At 39.1% G+C, this 20,276-nt stretch overlaps 1 protein-coding gene across 11 annotated transcripts in view; it reads right to left on the reverse strand.

The window, feature by feature from the left end:
- MLIP (muscular LMNA interacting protein) overlaps positions 1-20,276 on the reverse strand; it is a 231,919-nt gene that overhangs the window by 113,622 nt on the left and 98,021 nt on the right. For 6 of the 11 annotated variants that reach the window (XM_046641215.1, XM_046641222.1, XM_046641221.1 and 3 more), the window contains exons 1-3: positions 17,399-17,734; positions 10,688-10,843; positions 7,507-7,899 (exon numbers count right to left, since the gene is read on the reverse strand). In XM_046641215.1, the coding sequence (XP_046497171.1) occupies positions 7,507-7,899; positions 10,688-10,843; positions 17,399-17,659 (810 nt within the window). In that variant the 5' untranslated portion in view covers positions 17,660-17,734. Of the gene's footprint in view, positions 1-7,506; positions 7,900-10,687; positions 10,844-17,398; positions 17,735-20,276 lie in introns of those variants that run through there. The other 5 variants (XM_046641218.1, XM_046641217.1, XM_046641223.1 and 2 more) reach the window with 4 other exon arrangements.

A 20,276-nucleotide genomic window follows, 5' to 3' on the forward strand; every position in this document is an offset into this window, starting at 1 on the left:
TGTGTGACCCTGAGCAAAGAACCCTGCTCAGCTGTGCCCAGACTGCTGAACTACTGATCAACCAGGAGAAAATAAATCGAATTTTAAAAAATCGTTTTTTAAGCCACTAAATTTGTGGTAATCTATTACACAGCAATAGAAAACTAATACACTTCCCGCCGGCTTCTTAACAGTTTTTACCCCCTATTCTCCCACAGAAACTGTTATCATCAGTCTACAATGATTTATTTTTTCCTAAACCAAACAGGCACTTGAATCCCTTATCTTTTCTGATTTCTCTCTAGAATCTGACACTTCCAATCTCTCCCTCCTTTTCAAAACTGTCTTATCGGTGGCCTCTATTTCATCACTCTGTCCTAGTTTATTTATCTTTTGTTGAGTCCTTTCCATGTTCCTTCTCTTCTTATCCATTGGTACTTAGCTGCCTGTTCCCGCTGTCTGAAATGCCCAAGCCCTGCTTATCTGCCCAGAAAACTGGCACCCATCCTTCCCCTTTCCACTCCCACAATGTGAACACTTCCTGACATTCCAGGCTGATTTACGCATCCTCTCACTAGATTCCCAGTGTTCCTTGAACCTGTTACCTTTCATTGTCATTGTTTTCAGGTGCATCTGTTTTTCAAGTTCGTTGAAGGCAGGTGCCATGTCTTTTAAATTTCATTCCCCTCAAGTCTAGCGCCTGGAATATTACTTTCATGCAGGAATGAAGAAATCAAGTGTGTAGTGAGTGTAGGAACAGAAGGACAGGGAGCAGGGACATAGTATCTCCTTGAAGAAGGTCTCATCTGCCTCGTCAGCGACTGTCCACTCATTCTACTCTGGGCTCTGGGAGGTGAGGGTGGGCAGGAGCAAGGCAAAACAGTGACTCTGACATCTGATTCAGGCTTCATCTTGCTAGCAAGAAAAATCTGAGTACTCACATCAGCAAGTCAGGAGACCCTCCTTTTAAAAGGCTCCATCATCTCTCTGCTCAAATTGTCAAAGCAACTTGATTTTCCATAAATGCACATCGTTTTCCCGTTGGGCTAATGGTTCAATTTATCTTACCCGGGGGGAACAAGCCACCAGTTAGGGTCACAGGAATTCTGCCAGCATCAGAGTACAGAGCCTGGGTCGGAAAAACCCTCCTAAGTGTGTCCAGTCTCACTTGCCATGGAAGGTGACAAAGAAGGTTAAGAGGAGGGAGTCATATACACGCCCTAATCAAGAAGGGAAATGAGGAGATGGCAATGGGAAGCTCACTACAGGAAATTGGTTAAAAAAAAAAATCACTTGGTCAGAGATATGTATATTAATAAAAAGAATAAGGACCTCTAAATTTTTAATCATTGTAACTGCCTCAAGGCAATTATATCATCCAAAGGGTCCACCCAGAATCTGACTTACTACTCAGATCACCTCTCACCTCCTTGTGCGAAGCAGGCTCCCTTTTTGTTTTCTTCACTGTTGGGCCCCACAAAGCTCTGCTCTGCATGCAGTTAGAAAGTGGTCCAGCTGATGGTCATGTACAGATTACTTCCTGGCATCTTAATCTAAACATGCCATTTTACAGGAACAATTTGTGGCATTCCAAGCTGGCCCTCAGCAGTTAGCAGAATCTAACACAGAAGTTTAACCTCTCAGTTTTTTTTGAAGACTTCAATCTCTAAATCCCTAGGTCCAAAAGCTATGGATGATTTGTTTTAATAAGGAAAATATGGAGCAACAACTCACCTATGAGGCAGAAGTCCTAGGCTCTATTCCATAATCTATTATAGATTTCTCTCAGCTATGGATGCTCGTTAAAAAAGTTCATGTAATGATGTCTATTCCCTATTTATACCACAGGGACATGTGAAAAGGAGGATCATTTAGATCACAGAATCGGGTGAAAAGGATTCATTCATTCATTCATCACATACTTTCTAAGCAGCTGCAGTGTCCCAGGCATTGTGTTAGGTGATGGGTACCAGAAAGTGAGAAGATTTTTTTGTCATCATGGGGCTCACAAATCTACTGGGTAGGAGAGACATAAAAGGCTATCATAATAAAATGTGCTGGTATAAACAGTGTATTTCATTATAAAATTGAGGCCCGGGATATAAGGAGGGTTTCTATGTCTAATGCCCTGTCCAAATAATCTGTTGTAATTTCTTTTCCATGGATCCACAAAATTTAGGTTCTTAATAAAAATGTGTGCCAATGTCCAAATTTCCCAGAATTTTATGTAAGAATCTCCTTTATTTGACCCCAGCCAGTTCTCCTGATTGTGTTTTTCATGTCCTTTCCTCAGTCTTACGTCCAAGCGACATTTGAACCAATGTATAAAATCTCTCCCTCTGGGGCCAGCCCAGTGGCGCAGCGGTTAAGTTCGCATGTTCTGCTTCTCGGCGGCCTGCGGTTCACCAGTTCAGATCCCGGGTGCGGACATGGCACCGCTTGGCACGCCATGCTGTGGCAGGCGTCACACGTATAAAGTAGAGGAAGATGGGCACGATGTTAGCTCAGGGCCAGGCTTCCTCAGCGAAAAGAGGAGGATTGGCAGTAGTTAGCTCAGGGCTAACCTTCCTCAAAAAAAAAAATCTCTCCCTCCTCATATGTTCCTTCCCCTGTGCCCAAAAACATACTGTCCTCTCCAACTTCTTAAATGTGGTAAATCATTTGTTGAGAACCTATCATGGGTCAGGCACTGTTCTGGGCACTTTATATCTATATTCTTTCATTGAATCCTCGGAAAAAAGGTTGATATCATCACCCCATTTTACAAAGGAGGAAACTGAAGTTTATGATTTCAACTAACTTCCCAGAGGAGCAGAGCCAGGAAGATGCCTGTCTCATTTTTGTTTTCCCATCCATCCATCCAACGCATGACCTCCCTTTCCTTGCCACTATCCACTTCTCAACTTGGCTTCTGCCCCTGTGACCCCACTCACTCTGTTCCCATTAAGGTCACTGAGTGACCTCCTCATTTCCAGATTTAATGGGCTTTGAGGACCCTACTTTACTTGACTTTGTTTTATATTTTAACTTTCCTTGTATTAAATTTATATTTATATTATATACTATATTACTTTACTAAATAATATTATATAATATTAATATTTTAATGGAAGGTGCCAGGCAGCTCTTCTGGAGCAGAACTGATCAGATGCTTAGACAACCTCACCCCACCTCTTCCAGAGTAGGAGAGAGCACAGAGGAGGTGTGGCCCCAAGTAGGTAACAGGGGCCGAGGCTCTAGGGGCCAGCCTGTGGGGGTGGCAGGGCTCCCATATTCCAAACTGAGACAGTGGCCAGGTCCCATCCCACACCCCTGGCCTCATCCCTACACATCTTCTGCTGCTACTAATACCTACTGAGGAGAGAGGTTTTTCTTCCTTCCTTACAGGGGACACACTTCCCGTCAGGGTCTCTGGTGCTTCGCTTCCAGCTCTAGCAGCAAAAAAGCCTTTCGCTCCTTCCCCCAGCTTTATCTGGACCTCTTGAATCTCCCAATTTGCCTTTCTTCCTCAATCAAGCAACAGCATAAATTAACCTGGCTGTCCCACTCCACTCAGCAGAATGACTTGCTAGTGTACAGAAAGAAAACCTGTCAAGGCAGCTAGAAAAATATAAAAACAAGATGTAAAGGAAAGCTGCACTCTCCAGGAGCTCTCAGCATAAAAGTAGGAGAAGTATTGTGCTTCGTATTTGATAACTCCAGGTCAGCATGTGAAACATGTCAGGCAGCCAGAAAGTTCTTTCATAGGTCATCATTTTGTATTCCCAAGTGGAAATTATTGATACCAGGTTCATTTGAATTCTATAAAGAAACCACTACTGAGCTACCTTAAAGAAATAAATAAGAAAATACTATACATTTTATTTATTTGACCTTGTTTATAGATTATTCTTTTTGTTGAAAGTCCTGTTAGCTTTCCTTGCATGAAACCCCTCTGCAACTTGTCTGGTCCCCTCTCCATCTCTTTCATTGGCTTCTCTTCTTTCATAGGCCCTTTATATTTTGCCATTTCCTGGCTTGTATCTTATGTCTCCTTGTTCTACATTCTTTCCATGAGTAAATATCTCCACTCTCATCACTTCAACTTATGCAGCAAATACGTCCAGTCTCCCATCTTTCTCCTGTCTTCCAGAGTCATACTTCAAGCTCCTTTCTAGATATCATCATGCTATGCCACCAAGGCGTCTCAAACTCAACATCAGATGTCCCACCTCTTCCTATCCCTTCCCAAGATCTTATTCTCCCCTCAATTAATGATACCAACATTCATCCAATTTCCTTTGATATAAATTTCATTCATCTTTGATTTTCCCATTTATTGCCAAGGAACAAATCTGGTTAATTCTACCCTATGCGTCCTTTTTATTCCCACTGTCACTGCCTCAGCTCCAGGCTCTGTCATAGGTCTTTCAGACTCAATGCTTCAGATTCTGTGTTTGTATGCATATATTCACTTCTCTTTTAACTCTAATACTGTCTCCAGGTAAGACAATCCTTGGACTTTTACACCAACATTACGACATCAACATTCAAAAATATTACTCTTTTTTTCTGAATTTTATCTGAGAAGATTTTGATTCAACTGCTCATATTATATAGTGTTTTTACTTTTGACTTGCACTTTAAAATTTAAAAGTTGTTAGTGATTTTTTTAACAATGTGCTTTTACTTAAACATGCCACTTCAACAAAAGTATTTGGAATATAAATGCACTCAATCCAATATTTGTGTTGACTATGCTAAGATAATATAGTACCCACTGTAGGGAACAAAATGTTTAATAAAAATGGATTTAACATGGACTTTACCCTTAAACACTTTACAGTCTGCTGGGAGAGATAAGGCATGAGGCTAAATCGATGTAATACGTGCTGGAAAAGGATAATTGTTATAAAAGATGTGTAGAAAAAAGCTATGGGGATTATACTGAGGGAGAGTTTGCTTTCACTGAAGGAACCAAAGCAGACTTCATGAAGGGGTCAATATCTGAGCAAGGACTTCGAGGACATGAACTTTTACATGTTTAGTCTTTTCCTACATCTTATGGAACCTCACCTACATGCAAGACTGCACTAAGTGCTGAGGATACAGAAATGAACAAGAGACAGACCTTGACTTTAAGTTGTTCTCAGTCTGGTGTGGAAGAAAGATAAAATCAATTATTATAACCTGATGAAAAGGAATTATATTAGAGATTTTCTAAAAAGGCTACAAAACTATACAGAAAATGACAGACATGGAGGAGAAAAGGTAACTCCTCTTCAACAGGAAGTTCTCTAGGAGGAGGTGCTACTTGAATGGAGCCTAGAGTATCAAGTAGCCTAGGTCAAACTGGAGATGGGTCTTGAGAAGAAGATTACACACAGAGGAATCAGAGCTCAGGGATAGAAAGGTATGAAGTGTGTACTCTCGTGATAGTTCAGACGAGCTGAAGAAGAGAGGTACAAGAAGTGGATAGAAAATAACATCTAGGCTAGGTTATGGAAAGGTTAAAAGCCAGACTAAGAACTAAAGGCTTTTTTTAGGAATAGCTTAATTATTGCTGACTGATAATGCTAATCTATAGACAATTCTATACGTAGATTCATTTTTACCAGGTAGACCAGAAATTCACTTAATTAACTGCATTTCTGATTAAAAAATTGATGTTGTTGGCATCAAGTAATCAAATCATGGGGTATCCTTAGATTTTTTCCATTAAACGTCTGCTACTGACTACATTAAACTTCTCAGAGTGCCTTCTTTGGTGCTCTGGTCTTTAGTCTTTAGTGCACATTGGTGGGCAACAGTCATCTTAATTCTATTTCATAATGACCTACTATATATCATTCAGATGAATTATTATAGGAAATGGAACAAAGAACAATGGCTTTTCCCAAACATTTCAGAATCCAGTATTCCTGCATTACTGGCAATCATAATTTTCAGCCACTACTAATGAGTTAGGTTGAGCTTTGCCTTTTCATTAGAAGCTTTGATAGCATAAACTATAACCTACTCCTAGCTAACTCATTTTGGCAAAAAGATTCCAAAGTGTGTGTAGTCTCTAGTTTGACCTCTATACATTTTGTCACATGAAAACAAAATAAATGACCATCTCAAAGGAAGAAATCTATCAATTGGGGAAAAGAGTAAATCAAAAATCAAAAAAGTGCTTCATTCAGAATATTTTTCTTTATTTACTTCTATTTGGTATCATCCTCCTACACATTCTTCTTTAAAGGAGCCACATCAAACTACCCTCCATTGACTGTGGAAATCCCTTGTCTCCCCTTGGTTATTCTATCATCTTTCCTGAGGCAAGAAAGAAATGTTTAAGCCCATCACCAATTGCTAAGAATAAGTTTAATTGTATGATTAGAATACTTCCAATAACTAGCTGAGAATAAACTTCAAGAACAATGAACAGTAGATGTGGGTAGGGTACCCTATGAGAGTCTTCTATCACCAAAAGGCAGCATGAGGCTATGGATGCGTGAAGGTGCTATAATACAGCACCAGGAAGTTAGTGAAGGCTGCAGATATAAAGATAAGGTGGCACAAAAAATAAGATGCCTACTCTACAGTTTTGCATAGGTCCCAGTAGCACCAAAAGGCCAACTCACCAATAAAAATGTTCTCCCAACTACTTTGGGATGCTTGCAGATGCCTGGCCTAGCAGATCCTAAACAGAACCTCTTGGTTCTCACTCATGCTCAGAGTCAAGGAGAGCTCTACATCCACTATCTACTCCCAAGGTCAGCCTCTGCACTCCTGCCATTCTACCTACGCCTTATCAAAGTCATTGTATAATTTCATTACAACAAATAGCCAGCCAGTGGCAAAATCCTCCTGTTTTTTTTCCTTCAAAATCCCTCCCTATCCACCCCCTTTCTTTCCTGACATCACAGATATGGGTCTCCTCCTACTGCACCATATGCTGTCCACTTAAAGGAACTGTTCAATCTTGCTGCTTAGCTTTGGGATGAGATGTCATTTCACCGAGGCCAGCCCCAGCCTGGTGGCCTCCAGGACCACAATAGATATTTTCCTTAAGACACACTGGAAAGAATTATTTTCTTTACACACTCTCATTTCCTAGTGTATCCTTTTACTACTTTTTTAGTGGTTTAAAAGAAATGTGTCTACATCTAATATCCAGTTAATGTCTTCTCACTGGATCTTTCTTGTATTGAAATGTGCTATTTGATGCGCCCAGCTCACCAAGCACTCTCTGCTAAGAAACTCCCAATATCAACCTTCAAGAAATGTTCAGAAGAAAGAGGTAATATTCCCCCAAACCCACTCCAGCTAAATGTTTTACATTTTCTCTTCAGCAAATTCACAGTATAATTGTATAATCCTTTTTGTCTTATGAATTTATTATCCATATTTACATATAGATGACTTATGACCTTGAGGTTTTGGTTTTTTAATTTCTTTTTTGTTGAGCGTTTTGTATGCCTTGAACAGGAAGGCGTTTGCAGACAGCCTAGCACAAGGGGTACGTAAACAATTTTTTTTCTTATGACAAGAAGGAAAACCTACCTGCCCGTGCTTTTGCTGTGGGGCCATCCCCAGAGGCATTTCAGGATGTGATGGGGCCTGGAGGTCTGTCCCTCGTGTTTTGGGACGCACCACATCAGAGAGCAGACTGGAGGAGATTGCTAGAGATTTGGGCCGAGTAGCTGTGGTGCCCATCCCCCCTGGGGGGCCTTGTTCACTTTTTCTGCTTGTAGCTTCATCTTCCCCTTCAGAGTCCACAATAAAGACATATTCAGCTTTGAAGAGGTCACTTTGCTGCATTCCTTGTGGTTCGTTTGCTTTGAATCCCCTTTCTTGTGAAATCTTTCCACTGACCTCTGAAGGATATGTCAATGTCCCTTGGTCTCTCTCCTGTTGGCTCCCAGCATTCAAGGTCAAGTACTCATTGGAATTAGACTGCAATAAATGTAGAGACATAAAAGCACGGACATTGGTTTGATAAATCCTTCTTTTTTGTATGTGCACGTAAAAGTTTAACCTGCTTATAATCTCCAAGGACAACAGTTTTTAAAATAGATTTAAAAATCAGGTTGGTTTAAGAACGATTAAGTTGAAGTTAATGGTTTACTCTTACTAGCCAACCTGTGCGTCCTGGGCCAAGCGCAAACAATTTAGGGCTCAGAATCAATAAAACTGCTTTCAAATAAATCATGATATGATTTTTTAAAAAGGAAGGAGGACAGCAATGCATGAAACAAATGGGGATTGGTCAAGGGTTTAGTTAACAGTCAAGCAAAACCTGTGTCTCCTGTATAAGCCAAGGGAGAGAGGAAATCCCATCGAAAGGTTCTAAAGCAATATAAATCTCTCTAAAAGTCTGAAGGAAAAATAAAATTGGAACAAAACGCATAGATATGCAGACAAAACAATCTAAGCTAATTGGGAAGAACTCATGAATAAGACACCAAAAAAAGGCAGATATTTGTAGTACAAAGTATTTTTCACTGCTCTTTATTTTGGATTTGTAATTCTAAATCTTTTCCCATCCAATTTCCTACAAATACACAGAAGGTTTAAAAGAGTAAAATAGCTTTATCAAGCTACCAAAACATCTTTTTCTAAAATGATAGCAACAATGTACACTAGGATTAGGTTTAAAAGACCCAAGATCAATTTTCTTGGTATTGATAAATATATTATGGCTACTGTTTTTCTTTTCTTTGCAACTTTTCTTCAAGTCTAAAGTTATTTTAAAATATAGAGTTAAAGAAGACACTAAATACATTAAATTTCAACTATGATGGTCAATTAAATGTGTGCTAATATGTGTGTATGTGTTGAGTGTGTCATGATAGAAGCCAAGCCATTGATTATATATAACTAAATTAAGGAGTTGATTTTATACACCCATTGCACTTTTTTCAGCTGATGATGACATAGTGGAGATAAGACACAAAGTGCCTCTGATTAGGATTTCTCTGACAATGATCATATCACATGTTAAATTACCATCTAATACAGTAACAAAAACCCAAATTGGAAAGTTTAAATTAAAAATAGAAGGATTCAAAGACAGATTGCTTACTATGGAAAGTAACAGAAAAACTAACAAGCTACCAAAAATTGAGCTAGTTTTTTAAAACATTATTAATGATCTAAAATAACTCCCCTCCCCCACAGTCCATCCTTCTCTATTCCTTTACTCTGATGGATTTTTTCCAGCATTCATCATGCCTGAGATTCTACTTCACACTTTTCACTTCTTCATTGTCTACCTTCCCAATAACAAATAAGTTATATGAGTTGATTTATTTCACTTGGGATCCACAGCACCAAGTCAATAGTGTGTTCAGTAAATAATTGTTAAATATATAAACGAACAGAGGCACTATTACCCTGTTCTATTATAATATTGAACTGTTTAAAAAACAGGAAGAATAACCTTTAACCTTTAAACATGTAGCTATGTATGTATCATTGCAATCAGCAGACGAATATCATCATCTTAGGAAGTTTTGGAGGATTGCAACCAAGATTGACTCATATATCTACAGGCTCACGTACTCATAGCATCTAATAGCAAAGGATCCCATGAATATATTATACATAGTCGAGTACTGTTAGAGAGAAACTTCCCAGACGTGCCTTATGTAGTATTCAGGATCCCTCTGAAATAATTTGGCCCCAATAGTCTGAAATAAGATAGCAGCATTGCAAATCCCAGAATCACAGATATATTACTACTTGCTAGCTAAGATGTTTTCATGTTGATGGGGTGAATCAAATTATTGTATTCCCTTCCAGTTGGCTCAAGAATATCACAAAGTTCCCCCAGTCACATTTTATTTTTAATGAGACAGTATTAAAATGTATTTTAAAGAGAAAAATTTTTACCCAAAATGTCATTATTCTTACACAAGTCATTTTCAGGGGGATTTTTTGTTTGTTTTAATTTCATTTCCAGTCTTGGTCTCATTTATAATCAGAGTATAAGTACAATTTTATAACATTTTTATCACATTATAAAGTTAACATTTTCCATGGAATTACATAATCACTATAATTATAACTTTGTCAAGATATTGTGTTATCAAATTTTTAACTTTCCTCTGATTGTTAGATATTAAGCTGTTTTTATTTTTCCCTAATTATTTTCCTACATAACATTTTTCTTCTTTTGTATTATTTTCTTGGGATACATTTCCGAGAGTTAGCTTATCGAAAAGCCCTGAACAGTTTTATGACTATGGATAAGGTTTCCACCAAAATTGCACAAATTCACCAAATTAGCAGCAAAGTGTGAGCTTGCTAATATCTTCACAACTGCCCCAACATTGGGTATTACATTTTTTTAATGTTGCTAATTTATTACATGTAAAATAATAACACTTCACTGTTTTATCTTGTATTTTCTTTCAAGGTAAATTTAAACTTCTTTTTTAATTTTGTCTTTATTGTTTTAGGATACACTTGGGAGAAGAGGCTGTACCAGGAGGCAGAATCTGTCATGGGCAGAGTAAACAATAGGATATCAATTCAAAAGGATTGAGAATAATGTATTAGAACCTGGGACTTGACAGCATTTAAGTTCCTGTTGCAGAATTATATATTTAGTCAACCTTAGATGTCACAGTCACCTCACTTTAAGCAGAGGACATAAACATTCATACAAATTTCCCAGTCATTATTATGAATAATTTAACGTTAATTGCTTGATATAAAAAAAGAATAAAAGTAATCCTACCCTATTTACAGTTTCTGGATTCTTATCACTTGGCTCCTCAGGAATTTTAACAAGGAATTTAGAGGTGTCAGCCAACTGAGAGTGGATTGGTAGTCTTCTGACAGTGGGGACAAATGTGAAGATCAGAGGTTTGGCTTCAGAATCACCAGAAGAGACCTATGAGACATGCAATAAATTAGACTTTTGGTGTTGTCAAAGGTTTATCTTGACTTTATTCTCTATATATGATGATATTTATCTCATTTATTTTGATAAATTGCCTTTTGTCCTGTAATCCTGTGTACAGTTGCCAAAGAAAACAGCTATAAAAATAGTCATAGTGTATTAGATCCTTTTTTTTATGATACCATTTATCAGACAAAGCAATACAACCCCAGAAAGATCCTGTTGCAGGGGATGGCAATGAAACAGCAGGTTAGCTGGAACAATACAGGGCATCTCCACCTCAGTGGGGTCATCACAAACACAGCATCTGGTCTGCTTCAAAATTGACTTTTATCCATTTAACCCTGGGGTAGCAGGTTCAATTTGACTCATAATCACCAAGCATGTAAGAAACTTCCTGCATTTATCATTAATAAGAATGCTAAAGTATGGATTTAAAATTGAAAGTATGCTTTTCTGGCTATCAAAATACCAATGCCTCCTCTCGAGGCTCCTCTTTCATTCATTCAAAAATAATTGTGTGAACTATTTGCTGTGGCAGGCACTCAGGGACTATGGCTACCACAGTGAAGAGGAAACAGTCGGTAGACCACTCACAAGGAAAAAAGGAATGCACAGAAAACTAAGGGAAAGTGGTGAGGGTACCTGCCTACCCAACCTGGGAGACTCTGTAAAAGGCAACACCTGAAATTTAAGTCCCAGTGAAGTCCCAGTATCTAAGAGATAATATTCTTATCTTATTCTAAGACAAGAATAGCACAGCCTGAGAAAACCAGCTGAGTGAAAGCATGGAAAGCAGCAGCTGTGGGTATGGATCAAGCCTGGATTTTATCCTGTTGACCACAGAGAAACATTAAAGCACTGTGGATTGGGAAATGACAGTCACATTAGAATTTTAGATAGATAATTCTGGCTTTAAAAAAATACAAGCCTAGAAGGGCCAGCCCCATGACCTAGTGGTTAAGTTCAGTGCGTTCTGCTTTGGTAGGCTGGATTTGGTTCCCAGGCATGGACCTATACCACTCCATTAGTGGCCACACTGTGCTGACAGCCCACATACCAAAAAATACAGAAAGATTGGCACAGATGTTAGCTCAGGACAAATCTTCCTTAGCGAAAAAACAAACACAAAAACAAAACAATACAAGGCTAGAGACAAGGACAGAAAGCCAAGAGCAATCAACAGAGGACTAAACGGAAAGAGAGAAAAAGAAGATGGTGCTGTAGATTTCTCTTTCAAGAAATTGGGATCAGAAGTAAAGAGAGAGGTTGAGGCTAGTTAGACAGGGAAATAGAGTCAAAGGGGTGCCGTTGTTGGTCTGTAATGGAATAGATTTGAACATGTCTGTAGACTGGGGGACCAGTAGAGAAGGAAAATGAGCAAGGTCCTGGAGGAAGCAGGCAGAGTAAGTTAAGGGGACAAGAGAAGGAACATGGCCTCCTTTGAGCCCAGAGAGAATGGACTAAGATAAAGAAAAGTACATGAATGTCATGGGGGGGAGGAAGCAGAAGGGTGAGGGGAGTCACTTTGATATAATCAATGTTCTTCATAAAATCAGCCCCATCTAGTCACAGTAGCACTGCCCCTCTGTTGCCTCCATGTCTCTGTCATAAGATCTCTCTCCTCTCCCTTCAAGCTGATATGCCCTGGCAAGACCTCTGCTCTCCTCTCCCTTCAAGCTGTGCCACCTTTCTATGCCTTAGATCCCCCAGGCTTTATCTCAGCAGCCCCTTTAACCCTGCTCACGTCAGTCCCTCTAAAAAACCCAGGTCTCTGAGTCATCCCTCAGTCCCTGTATGCTATGCACATCCCTAGTTTTGTTCTCATCGTGTACTGCTCCAATTCCTGAAGGCTTTTCGCTGCACACTTTCTGGAATTCAGTCAGCCATCACAAAATCCTCCATATCCTTAACAACTTCTCTAAATATTCCAGCTCCAGGGAAACCATGATTCCTTTGAAGGACTCTGCTTTCCAGGAAGCTCTCTCAGTGGTAGCTGTTTTCTCTCACACTGGGCCTGGAAGTAGGATAGGTGTCCTCATTCCTCTTTACTGCTTCTAGACCATTCTTCTTTCCTCTTAGCTAGAAACTTCCAGGTTTGAATCTCATGTCATCCGTCTGTACCATTCACTACCCGTCCTTGTCAAAGTCATCTGCCCACACCCAAATCAAACCCTTCTTTCTTTGAAGACTTAGTTCCTGGCTCAAATCCACTCTCTCTAACACCATGTTTTTGATAGTGCCCAATATTACACCCCATGGGTAATTTTTCTAATATCATGTTGCCTTGACCTCTACTCTTCCTTGCCTTTCACATCCCTAACCTACACCCATAGCCACAACCCCTCCAGAGTTTCCATTTTTTCATTCTCTGACCACCACTTCTTTTCTTTCCAGACCGCTTCCTCTAGTACTCCATCTCGAACATTTCTCGGACCCCATCAAAATGAAAATCTACTGATCCTTCCAACACTGTGTTCTCCCTTACTTCTTTTCTTTCTTTTAATTGACCACAATTACTCCCACGCATACCACTTAAATCCCTTGTCCTCTCTCACATCATTATCCCCATTTGAGTAAATCACCCTCACTAAATCTAATAATCTAATAATCAATAATTTCGTAGCCCACTCACCCTCCTAGTCACCTGGAAAACTCCCATCGTTTCCTCTTTTTTCAAACCCCCAACATCTTCTTCCTCAGTCTCACTCTGAGCTGATGACTTTGCTTCCCATTTCACTGAGACAATTGAAGCAATCAGAAGAGAACTTCAGGGCCCCCCTTGCATCTACTCGCCCACCTACATCTCTGTCCTTTTATGTGGCCTTCAGTCCTGCCATGATGCTCCTAGTAAAATCAACCCTCACTGGAATACTTTGCCTTCTACTTACTTTCATTTATTCCAGAAGGTCTTATTAAATGCCTAGTAAATGCTGGCACTTTTCTAGAGCTTGGCAATATAACACTGAATAAAAATCTCTACCCTAATGGAATCTACATTCTACTGGAGGGAGACAGAAAACAAAATAAATATGTAGGATATATAGTCTTTTCAGTAGTGGTAAGTGCTATGAAGACTGGCTATGAGGCTATTGCGATAACCCGTGGGAGAGGTAACAGTAGTCAAACCTGGGCTGCTGCAGTACTAATGATAAGAAGTGTGAAGATTCTAGTTATGATTTAAAGGAAAAACTTAGAATTCACTGAAAAATTACATGTGGGATATAAGAGACAGACAAGAGTCAAGATAACTATAAAATTTTTGTCCTGAATAACTGCAAGAAATGAGATATTATTCACTGAAATGGGGAAAACAACAGATGAAGCTGGTTTGAGAATAAAGATCAAATTTGATAGGCCAAATATACATCCAAGTGGAAAGGTGGGTATGGGAGTCACATTTAGAGGAAAGTCTGAACTAGAGATAAAATTATTAGGGTTGTTAACCTATATGTGGTATTCAAAACCAGAAGACTAGATGAGATCACCAAGGGAGTAAACACAAACAGGACAAAAAATGGTCCAAGGTTGAACCTCCAGACTGTAACATTGAGTGATCCAGAAGCTGAGGAAGAACTGGTAAAGTTGAGATAGAATTTTAAGAAAAATAGAAAAGTCTAGAACATCATTGATGCCAATAGAAAAGAGGCCTGACCATAAACAAATAAAAGAGTCCGGCCCAAATGTGAATCCATGAATTGATAGTGAAGCAATTTGCTTGGCTATTTTATATAATCTACAGGAATGCTCACCTGCCTATCACAGGAACAGAGAAAGTAAATTGTAAGCATTTCCAGAATTGATGTTTGGAGGTCATTTTGGCAGAAGGATGTTGTGAGTGTAAAGAAATTGAGGGTACTGATAAGACTAGAGCAAATGATCAACCATGGCATTCAGTTTGGACAGGAAAAGAAGAGGGACCTCAGATGCAAGGAACTGGAGGTCTCTGTAGCTCAGAAAACAGATTTGACAGCATGGTGAATGTTTGGGAGAAAGGCCTGGGGTCATCATGTGTGGTATATGAGAGCTTAAGATTTAGAAGTCCAGTAATCCTAGATAATTATAAGGTCTAGACTTTGGCCTTGAGACTGAGTAGCTGAGATTTAAAAAAACAGGAAGGGCACTGAGATCGTGAAAGTCAAGGAACTGGAAGACAAGAATGTCGACAAGGCTGTCCTTATGAAAATGAAAGCCACACTGATGGCAAGACTGGACTAGAGAGAGAGACTGATAGCTTGATGGCACAGTGTGAGCCTGGGGTCATCGGGTACCTGGAACAGGCTACCTGGGACCCTAGATTATTAAGCAGATATTTTCTGTGTGAGCATGAAATCAAACAAAGAGAAGTAGATATTCTTGGAGAAGATTTCACCCGAGTTACAGGCCTAATGAAGGAGCTCTGGACCACTTATAGGGTATAACTTTCTGGTAACTGAAAAACTAGAATACCTATGCCTTCTTGAAACAATGCATGTTTGTTAGCAACTATAAAATACTCAGACAAACCCTTCTGAGCCAACTTTCATTTTTTAATATTCTTTTCTGCCTTTAAAGATATTTGTCGTTGTTCCCTCATTGCAGCCATGTCACAATTCCCAGGTTGCAGCTTATCATCAGAAAATAATAAACCAATCCTATTCTTTGCAGGAAGGGACATTAGATCCCTTGTGAGGTTTGGGAAGCCCACTAGTCTTATCAACAATACACAATATGACACACTTTATACATAGATTATTTTCCAGGAAGGTTTCTATAAATCTAATCTCATCAATATTGTGATGAATGGAGAGCGGTTTTAGCAACAAAATCATTGAGGGTAGTTCAGATAATTCATTGCACAATTTCATTTGGGTAGGAAATAAAGATAGTCCTTTAGAAGTCCAAGAAGAGGTGAAATTGTGGCACCATCTGCAGCTTCTGTAGGCCCACCCTCATCTCCCGACATGATGACTACAAGTCTATCTTCAGTTCGATCCAAATGAAATTTTACATACTGATGTATGAAAGGCTTCGGTATAAGTGCCCTGTGGTTATGCAATACACATAACTGTTATTAACAATAACTAGCTTTGCCGTCTAAAGGATATACATGACAACAATTTACTTCTCCAAAAACCTTGTACAATTTGTATAATTCAATGCTAACTTAAGATCTCTAAAGTACGAGTAGATCTCCACGATTGATACATCATAAACTATAGAAATTTTAAAGGTTAATAGCTATAAATGAACAAAATGGAAACAAAATATGAATGAAAACTGATGCTTCCCTGAATAAGCTGTGCTTTTATAACAATGCCCTCAAAGGACTTTCTAAGCATAAACACTTGTTGACAATGAAAGCAACTGAAAAGAAGTAAAATTATTTTTTTCTACTTTATTGTTATATTTTCCTACAGAAACCCCCATATCTTACATAAAATTTCTTCACCAGTGTAGAACAATGTTTTATTTTAGTTGAACCAATACGTGATGACATTCAAGAGTAACATAAAAATGAAAACCCTGATAGGACTAAAGATCTATTCATCTTCCTAGTTTGGTGTTAGAGAACAAGATCAGGGATGAATTCCTGTCCACCGGACATCTTCAGAAGAACCACAAAAAGGTCAATGGTTTGGTATTCACTTTTAAGCCGCGAGGACAATGTTAGCATGGGACTCTTTTCATCGCCTTTCCTAGCATCCTCTTATCTTACCAAGGATGAACAGAATTTTTTTGCACAGAATTTCAGTTGGAAAAGGATTTGAAATTACACTGCAACATTTAGATGAAGAACCACGTGTCAGCGGTAGACTGCTGAACCCCTTGTTCAGGAAAGAGAAAAATATATTTGCTGTTTACTGCATACTGTGGCCAAGTTCCAATGGAGCCCAGAAATGAATCGCTATGGTGATGAAAAATCATTTTGCACACAAAGCAGAAACGGATGCATGTTAATACCATTGCACTTCTCAAATGCCAATTAACACTTTCGCTTGTCAGTGCCTTTTAAAAACGCATCTTAGTTTCTATCCTTGGGAAACTATTTTAATGAAAGAAATCAGAGCTGAAAGGATTAAAATCTCTTCCTAAATATGGTTTCCAGCGCTTGAAATCTCTGAGACTGTCACCGTCTCATCAGATAGCCAAGTAATAATTTCAGAAATTGTTTTCCCCCATACCATGCAGGCTAACAGCTCCTTTGCTCAGTGTCGGGCTGCAATGCCTTCCTTTCTTCTATTTCCCTGAAAGTTCTCTTCCTCCCGATGTTGACACCCACACTCACAGATGGCCACTAGCCTCCTGTTGAGAGGAGACACTCCAGGGTGTCTTAGCAGCGACACTACGCCAAGGGCAGTCCTGAGCTTTTTCTTTGGTTGCCCAGCAAGCAGCTTTGCTTTTATCAGCTCGCCTTTTCCACTAACTGTAGATAACATTTCATTTTGACATGCAGTCAAATTTATGTACACCCAGGCGGCTCTCCCGCAAACCCTCTTACAGCAAACATCACAGTGCACAGCCTGTAAAAGTTTTTGAAAGCATTAAGGAAAGACTTCCTTTTACCTGGGGTGTGGTCTGAACGCTCCCTGCCAAGATGCACGAGTTCATTTGGAAGTAAATGTTTCTGCAGTCCCTCGGAAGCCCCTGTTCTGGAAGCATTGATTCATCACATAAGGGAGTGAGCAAACCAATGACTGAGGTGGGAAGGGAGCCTCTCACGAAAACAACACACAGACTCACACAGCAAGAAAGAATTATAAAAAGAGGTAAAGTGGAATCCTCCCGGAGTTGGAGAATGTTGTCAGCTCCAGAGGGTAGATTCATGCTTAGATGATTTTCGGATTTGGAATTTCGTGAGAGGTGATATTGACTGCTGAAATGGAGCCAGTAGAAGTAAAACAAAAAAAACTGCCACCTATACGTGTTTGCCCTCTTTTCTGTTCATGCATGTATTCCAATTATATACTCTGCAAAAAGAAGAGAGAAGCCAGATTGTGCGGCAAGGAGAAGCTGATCGAAGGGCCTGAGCATCTGCCAATCTCATGACCAGTTGGTCACACTCAGCGAGAACATTCTAAGGTACAAATACATGTAAACCCTGTGTCTAAATAAAGCACTAGAAAACACACAGTGATCGTTTCAAAACATCAATAACTTTATTGGTCTATGGTCTATAAATAGCAAACAACAATACAGGAGCATCTGCAGTGACTGAAGTTTTGCTATGAATCAAATTAGCTCCAAAATAAAGCTTGGAATCAAATATTCATCAAAACAAAATTCCATTCCAAGGTTCCTGGAAGACAGGGAGTGTCCTGACTGCAGACAGGCAAACCCCAGAACTTCACACAAGAAATGGATAGGAGTCTTCAGTCTTCAGTCTTTCTATTTTCTAAGCATTGATTTTTCTCCAAATCGGTAATATCTATATTTGTGCTTTGGCAATGAAAGATGTTGTGTCCCCAGGGCTGGTTAAAGACTAAAGGCCATGGGAAGAAATGACGATTTTATTTTAGAGACCTTGATTATACCTCTTAACATTTTCAATGTTATCAAAAGCCTGAATTTGTGGAAACATTGCAAGCAAAATAATTGTCAAAGTGATTCTATTAACACACTGGTGAAAACTATTCCAAACAATGCAGTACTTTTTGACCTAGAAAATGATCTAAATTTTGAATATCAGTGCCGTGTGATACCGCTAAACAAATTGCATGCCTTCTTCTATGCCACGTATATTTATGGATCCTCAAAAAAGAATATAATACCCTCCTGCCCTCAAAGAGCTTCCAGTCCAATTGAGAATATAAAACAAGTATGCAAATAATAGGACACAAAGCAAAAAAAAGGAAAAGTCCCATGCTGTGGTTCTCACACTTTACACATAAACCACCAGGAGATTTTGTCAAAACGCAGTTTCTGACTGAGGAGATCTGGGGTGGGGCCTCAGATTCTGCATTTTCCATAAGCCCCCAGCTGATGCCCTGTGGCTGGTCTGTGACTTAAGAGGAACTTTTGGAGGGTGGTAAGATCACAGCCACCTGGAGTAATTCAAGGAGAAAGTGGCATTTGGGTTGCCCTTAGAGGGAGGAGGGAATGGGGACCCATGAAAGTGGGATAGAGTAGCATTTATTTCAAGCAGAAAGAAAAGTTTAGGCCAAGGCACCTATCAGAACAGCAGCTGGCACCAGGCATGGTCATGAGGGACAGGACCCCAGAGTCAGATCGTTCACTGGCTGTGGATCTGAACCTCTCAAAAGTCAGTCCTCTCACCTACGAAATACAGATAAGAATAGTACTCATTTCACAGGGTTCCTGAGAAAATTACAATTAAATTCACTACGTAAAGCCTTAGCTCAGTGCCAAGCAAATAATTTAGTACATGTTACTCTTGTTAGTACTATTGTTATTTGGTTTGATAAATGAGAATAAAAGCAAATAAGACTAGAAAAGCAGATAAGTCTAAATCATCAAAGATCTCAAATTGAGGTGTTTTAATTTTATTCAATGAGGGAATCCAAAAATCAAAGAGTAGCATTAATAAATCCTAGAGAGCACACTCATCTCAACATTCTAGTGTGTGGCTCCCCTAGAGGAAGTGACAGTCCAGTCCTCTGTCAATGGTTCCATCAGTTTATTCTAAGTGGATCAAAACAGCTATGAAGCTATTCTGTATTTCATTCTGTTCTTCTCCCTCTGATCTTTCCTTTTTCTTTTTCCGTCTCTGATCTCTTCTTTCTCTCATTCCCTCTCCCAAACATAAAGCAATATTTACGCAAGTTGGCACAATCAAGTTTGGGAGAGGAAATACTTCAGCTCCCATCTTTCGCCCTACTTGAATTCTTCCTTGGATCATTTTACACCATGAGAAGCAATTAAATTAATCCATTATTTTTCTATTTTGCTGTGTCTTATTGGCAACTTTTCTCTAATCATTTTCTTTCCCTTGTTTTATTGATTAATAACTATTAGTGTTATAGACTATTTCTTATATTGATAGAAGTCATAATTTTTACTTTAAAATGAACACATAATGGCCATGCATTATAATAGCGTGCTTCAGCCATCTGGTTAGTATCTACATATAGCCTCAAAGGCATATGTATTTAGGACAATTTCTATAGAAACCATCCTCATTTGAATAGAAAATGATGGAATCTGGTTTAAAACACAGGCTCAGTCTTGGACTATGAAGAGCAAGTAAGTTACTTACACAGGATGGGGGGTGGGGAGGGAGGGATGGTCTATCCTCCAATTACAACCACTTTTCCTATTAATGAGAAAGTCATCTAGGGTCTGTACAAGACCCTGATGCATTTTATAAACACAAACATTTAACGATCTCTCTCCTACTAAGGAACACAAACTGCTCTGTTGAGTAATCCTTTTGCAAAAGAAAATAAAGTTTGTCAAAGTTTGGAATAGAAAAATACAATCCAAA

Source organism: Equus quagga, chromosome 15 (assembly GCF_021613505.1).
Source record: "Equus quagga isolate Etosha38 chromosome 15, UCLA_HA_Equagga_1.0, whole genome shotgun sequence".
Taxonomy (NCBI): Eukaryota; Metazoa; Chordata; class Mammalia; order Perissodactyla; family Equidae; genus Equus; species Equus quagga.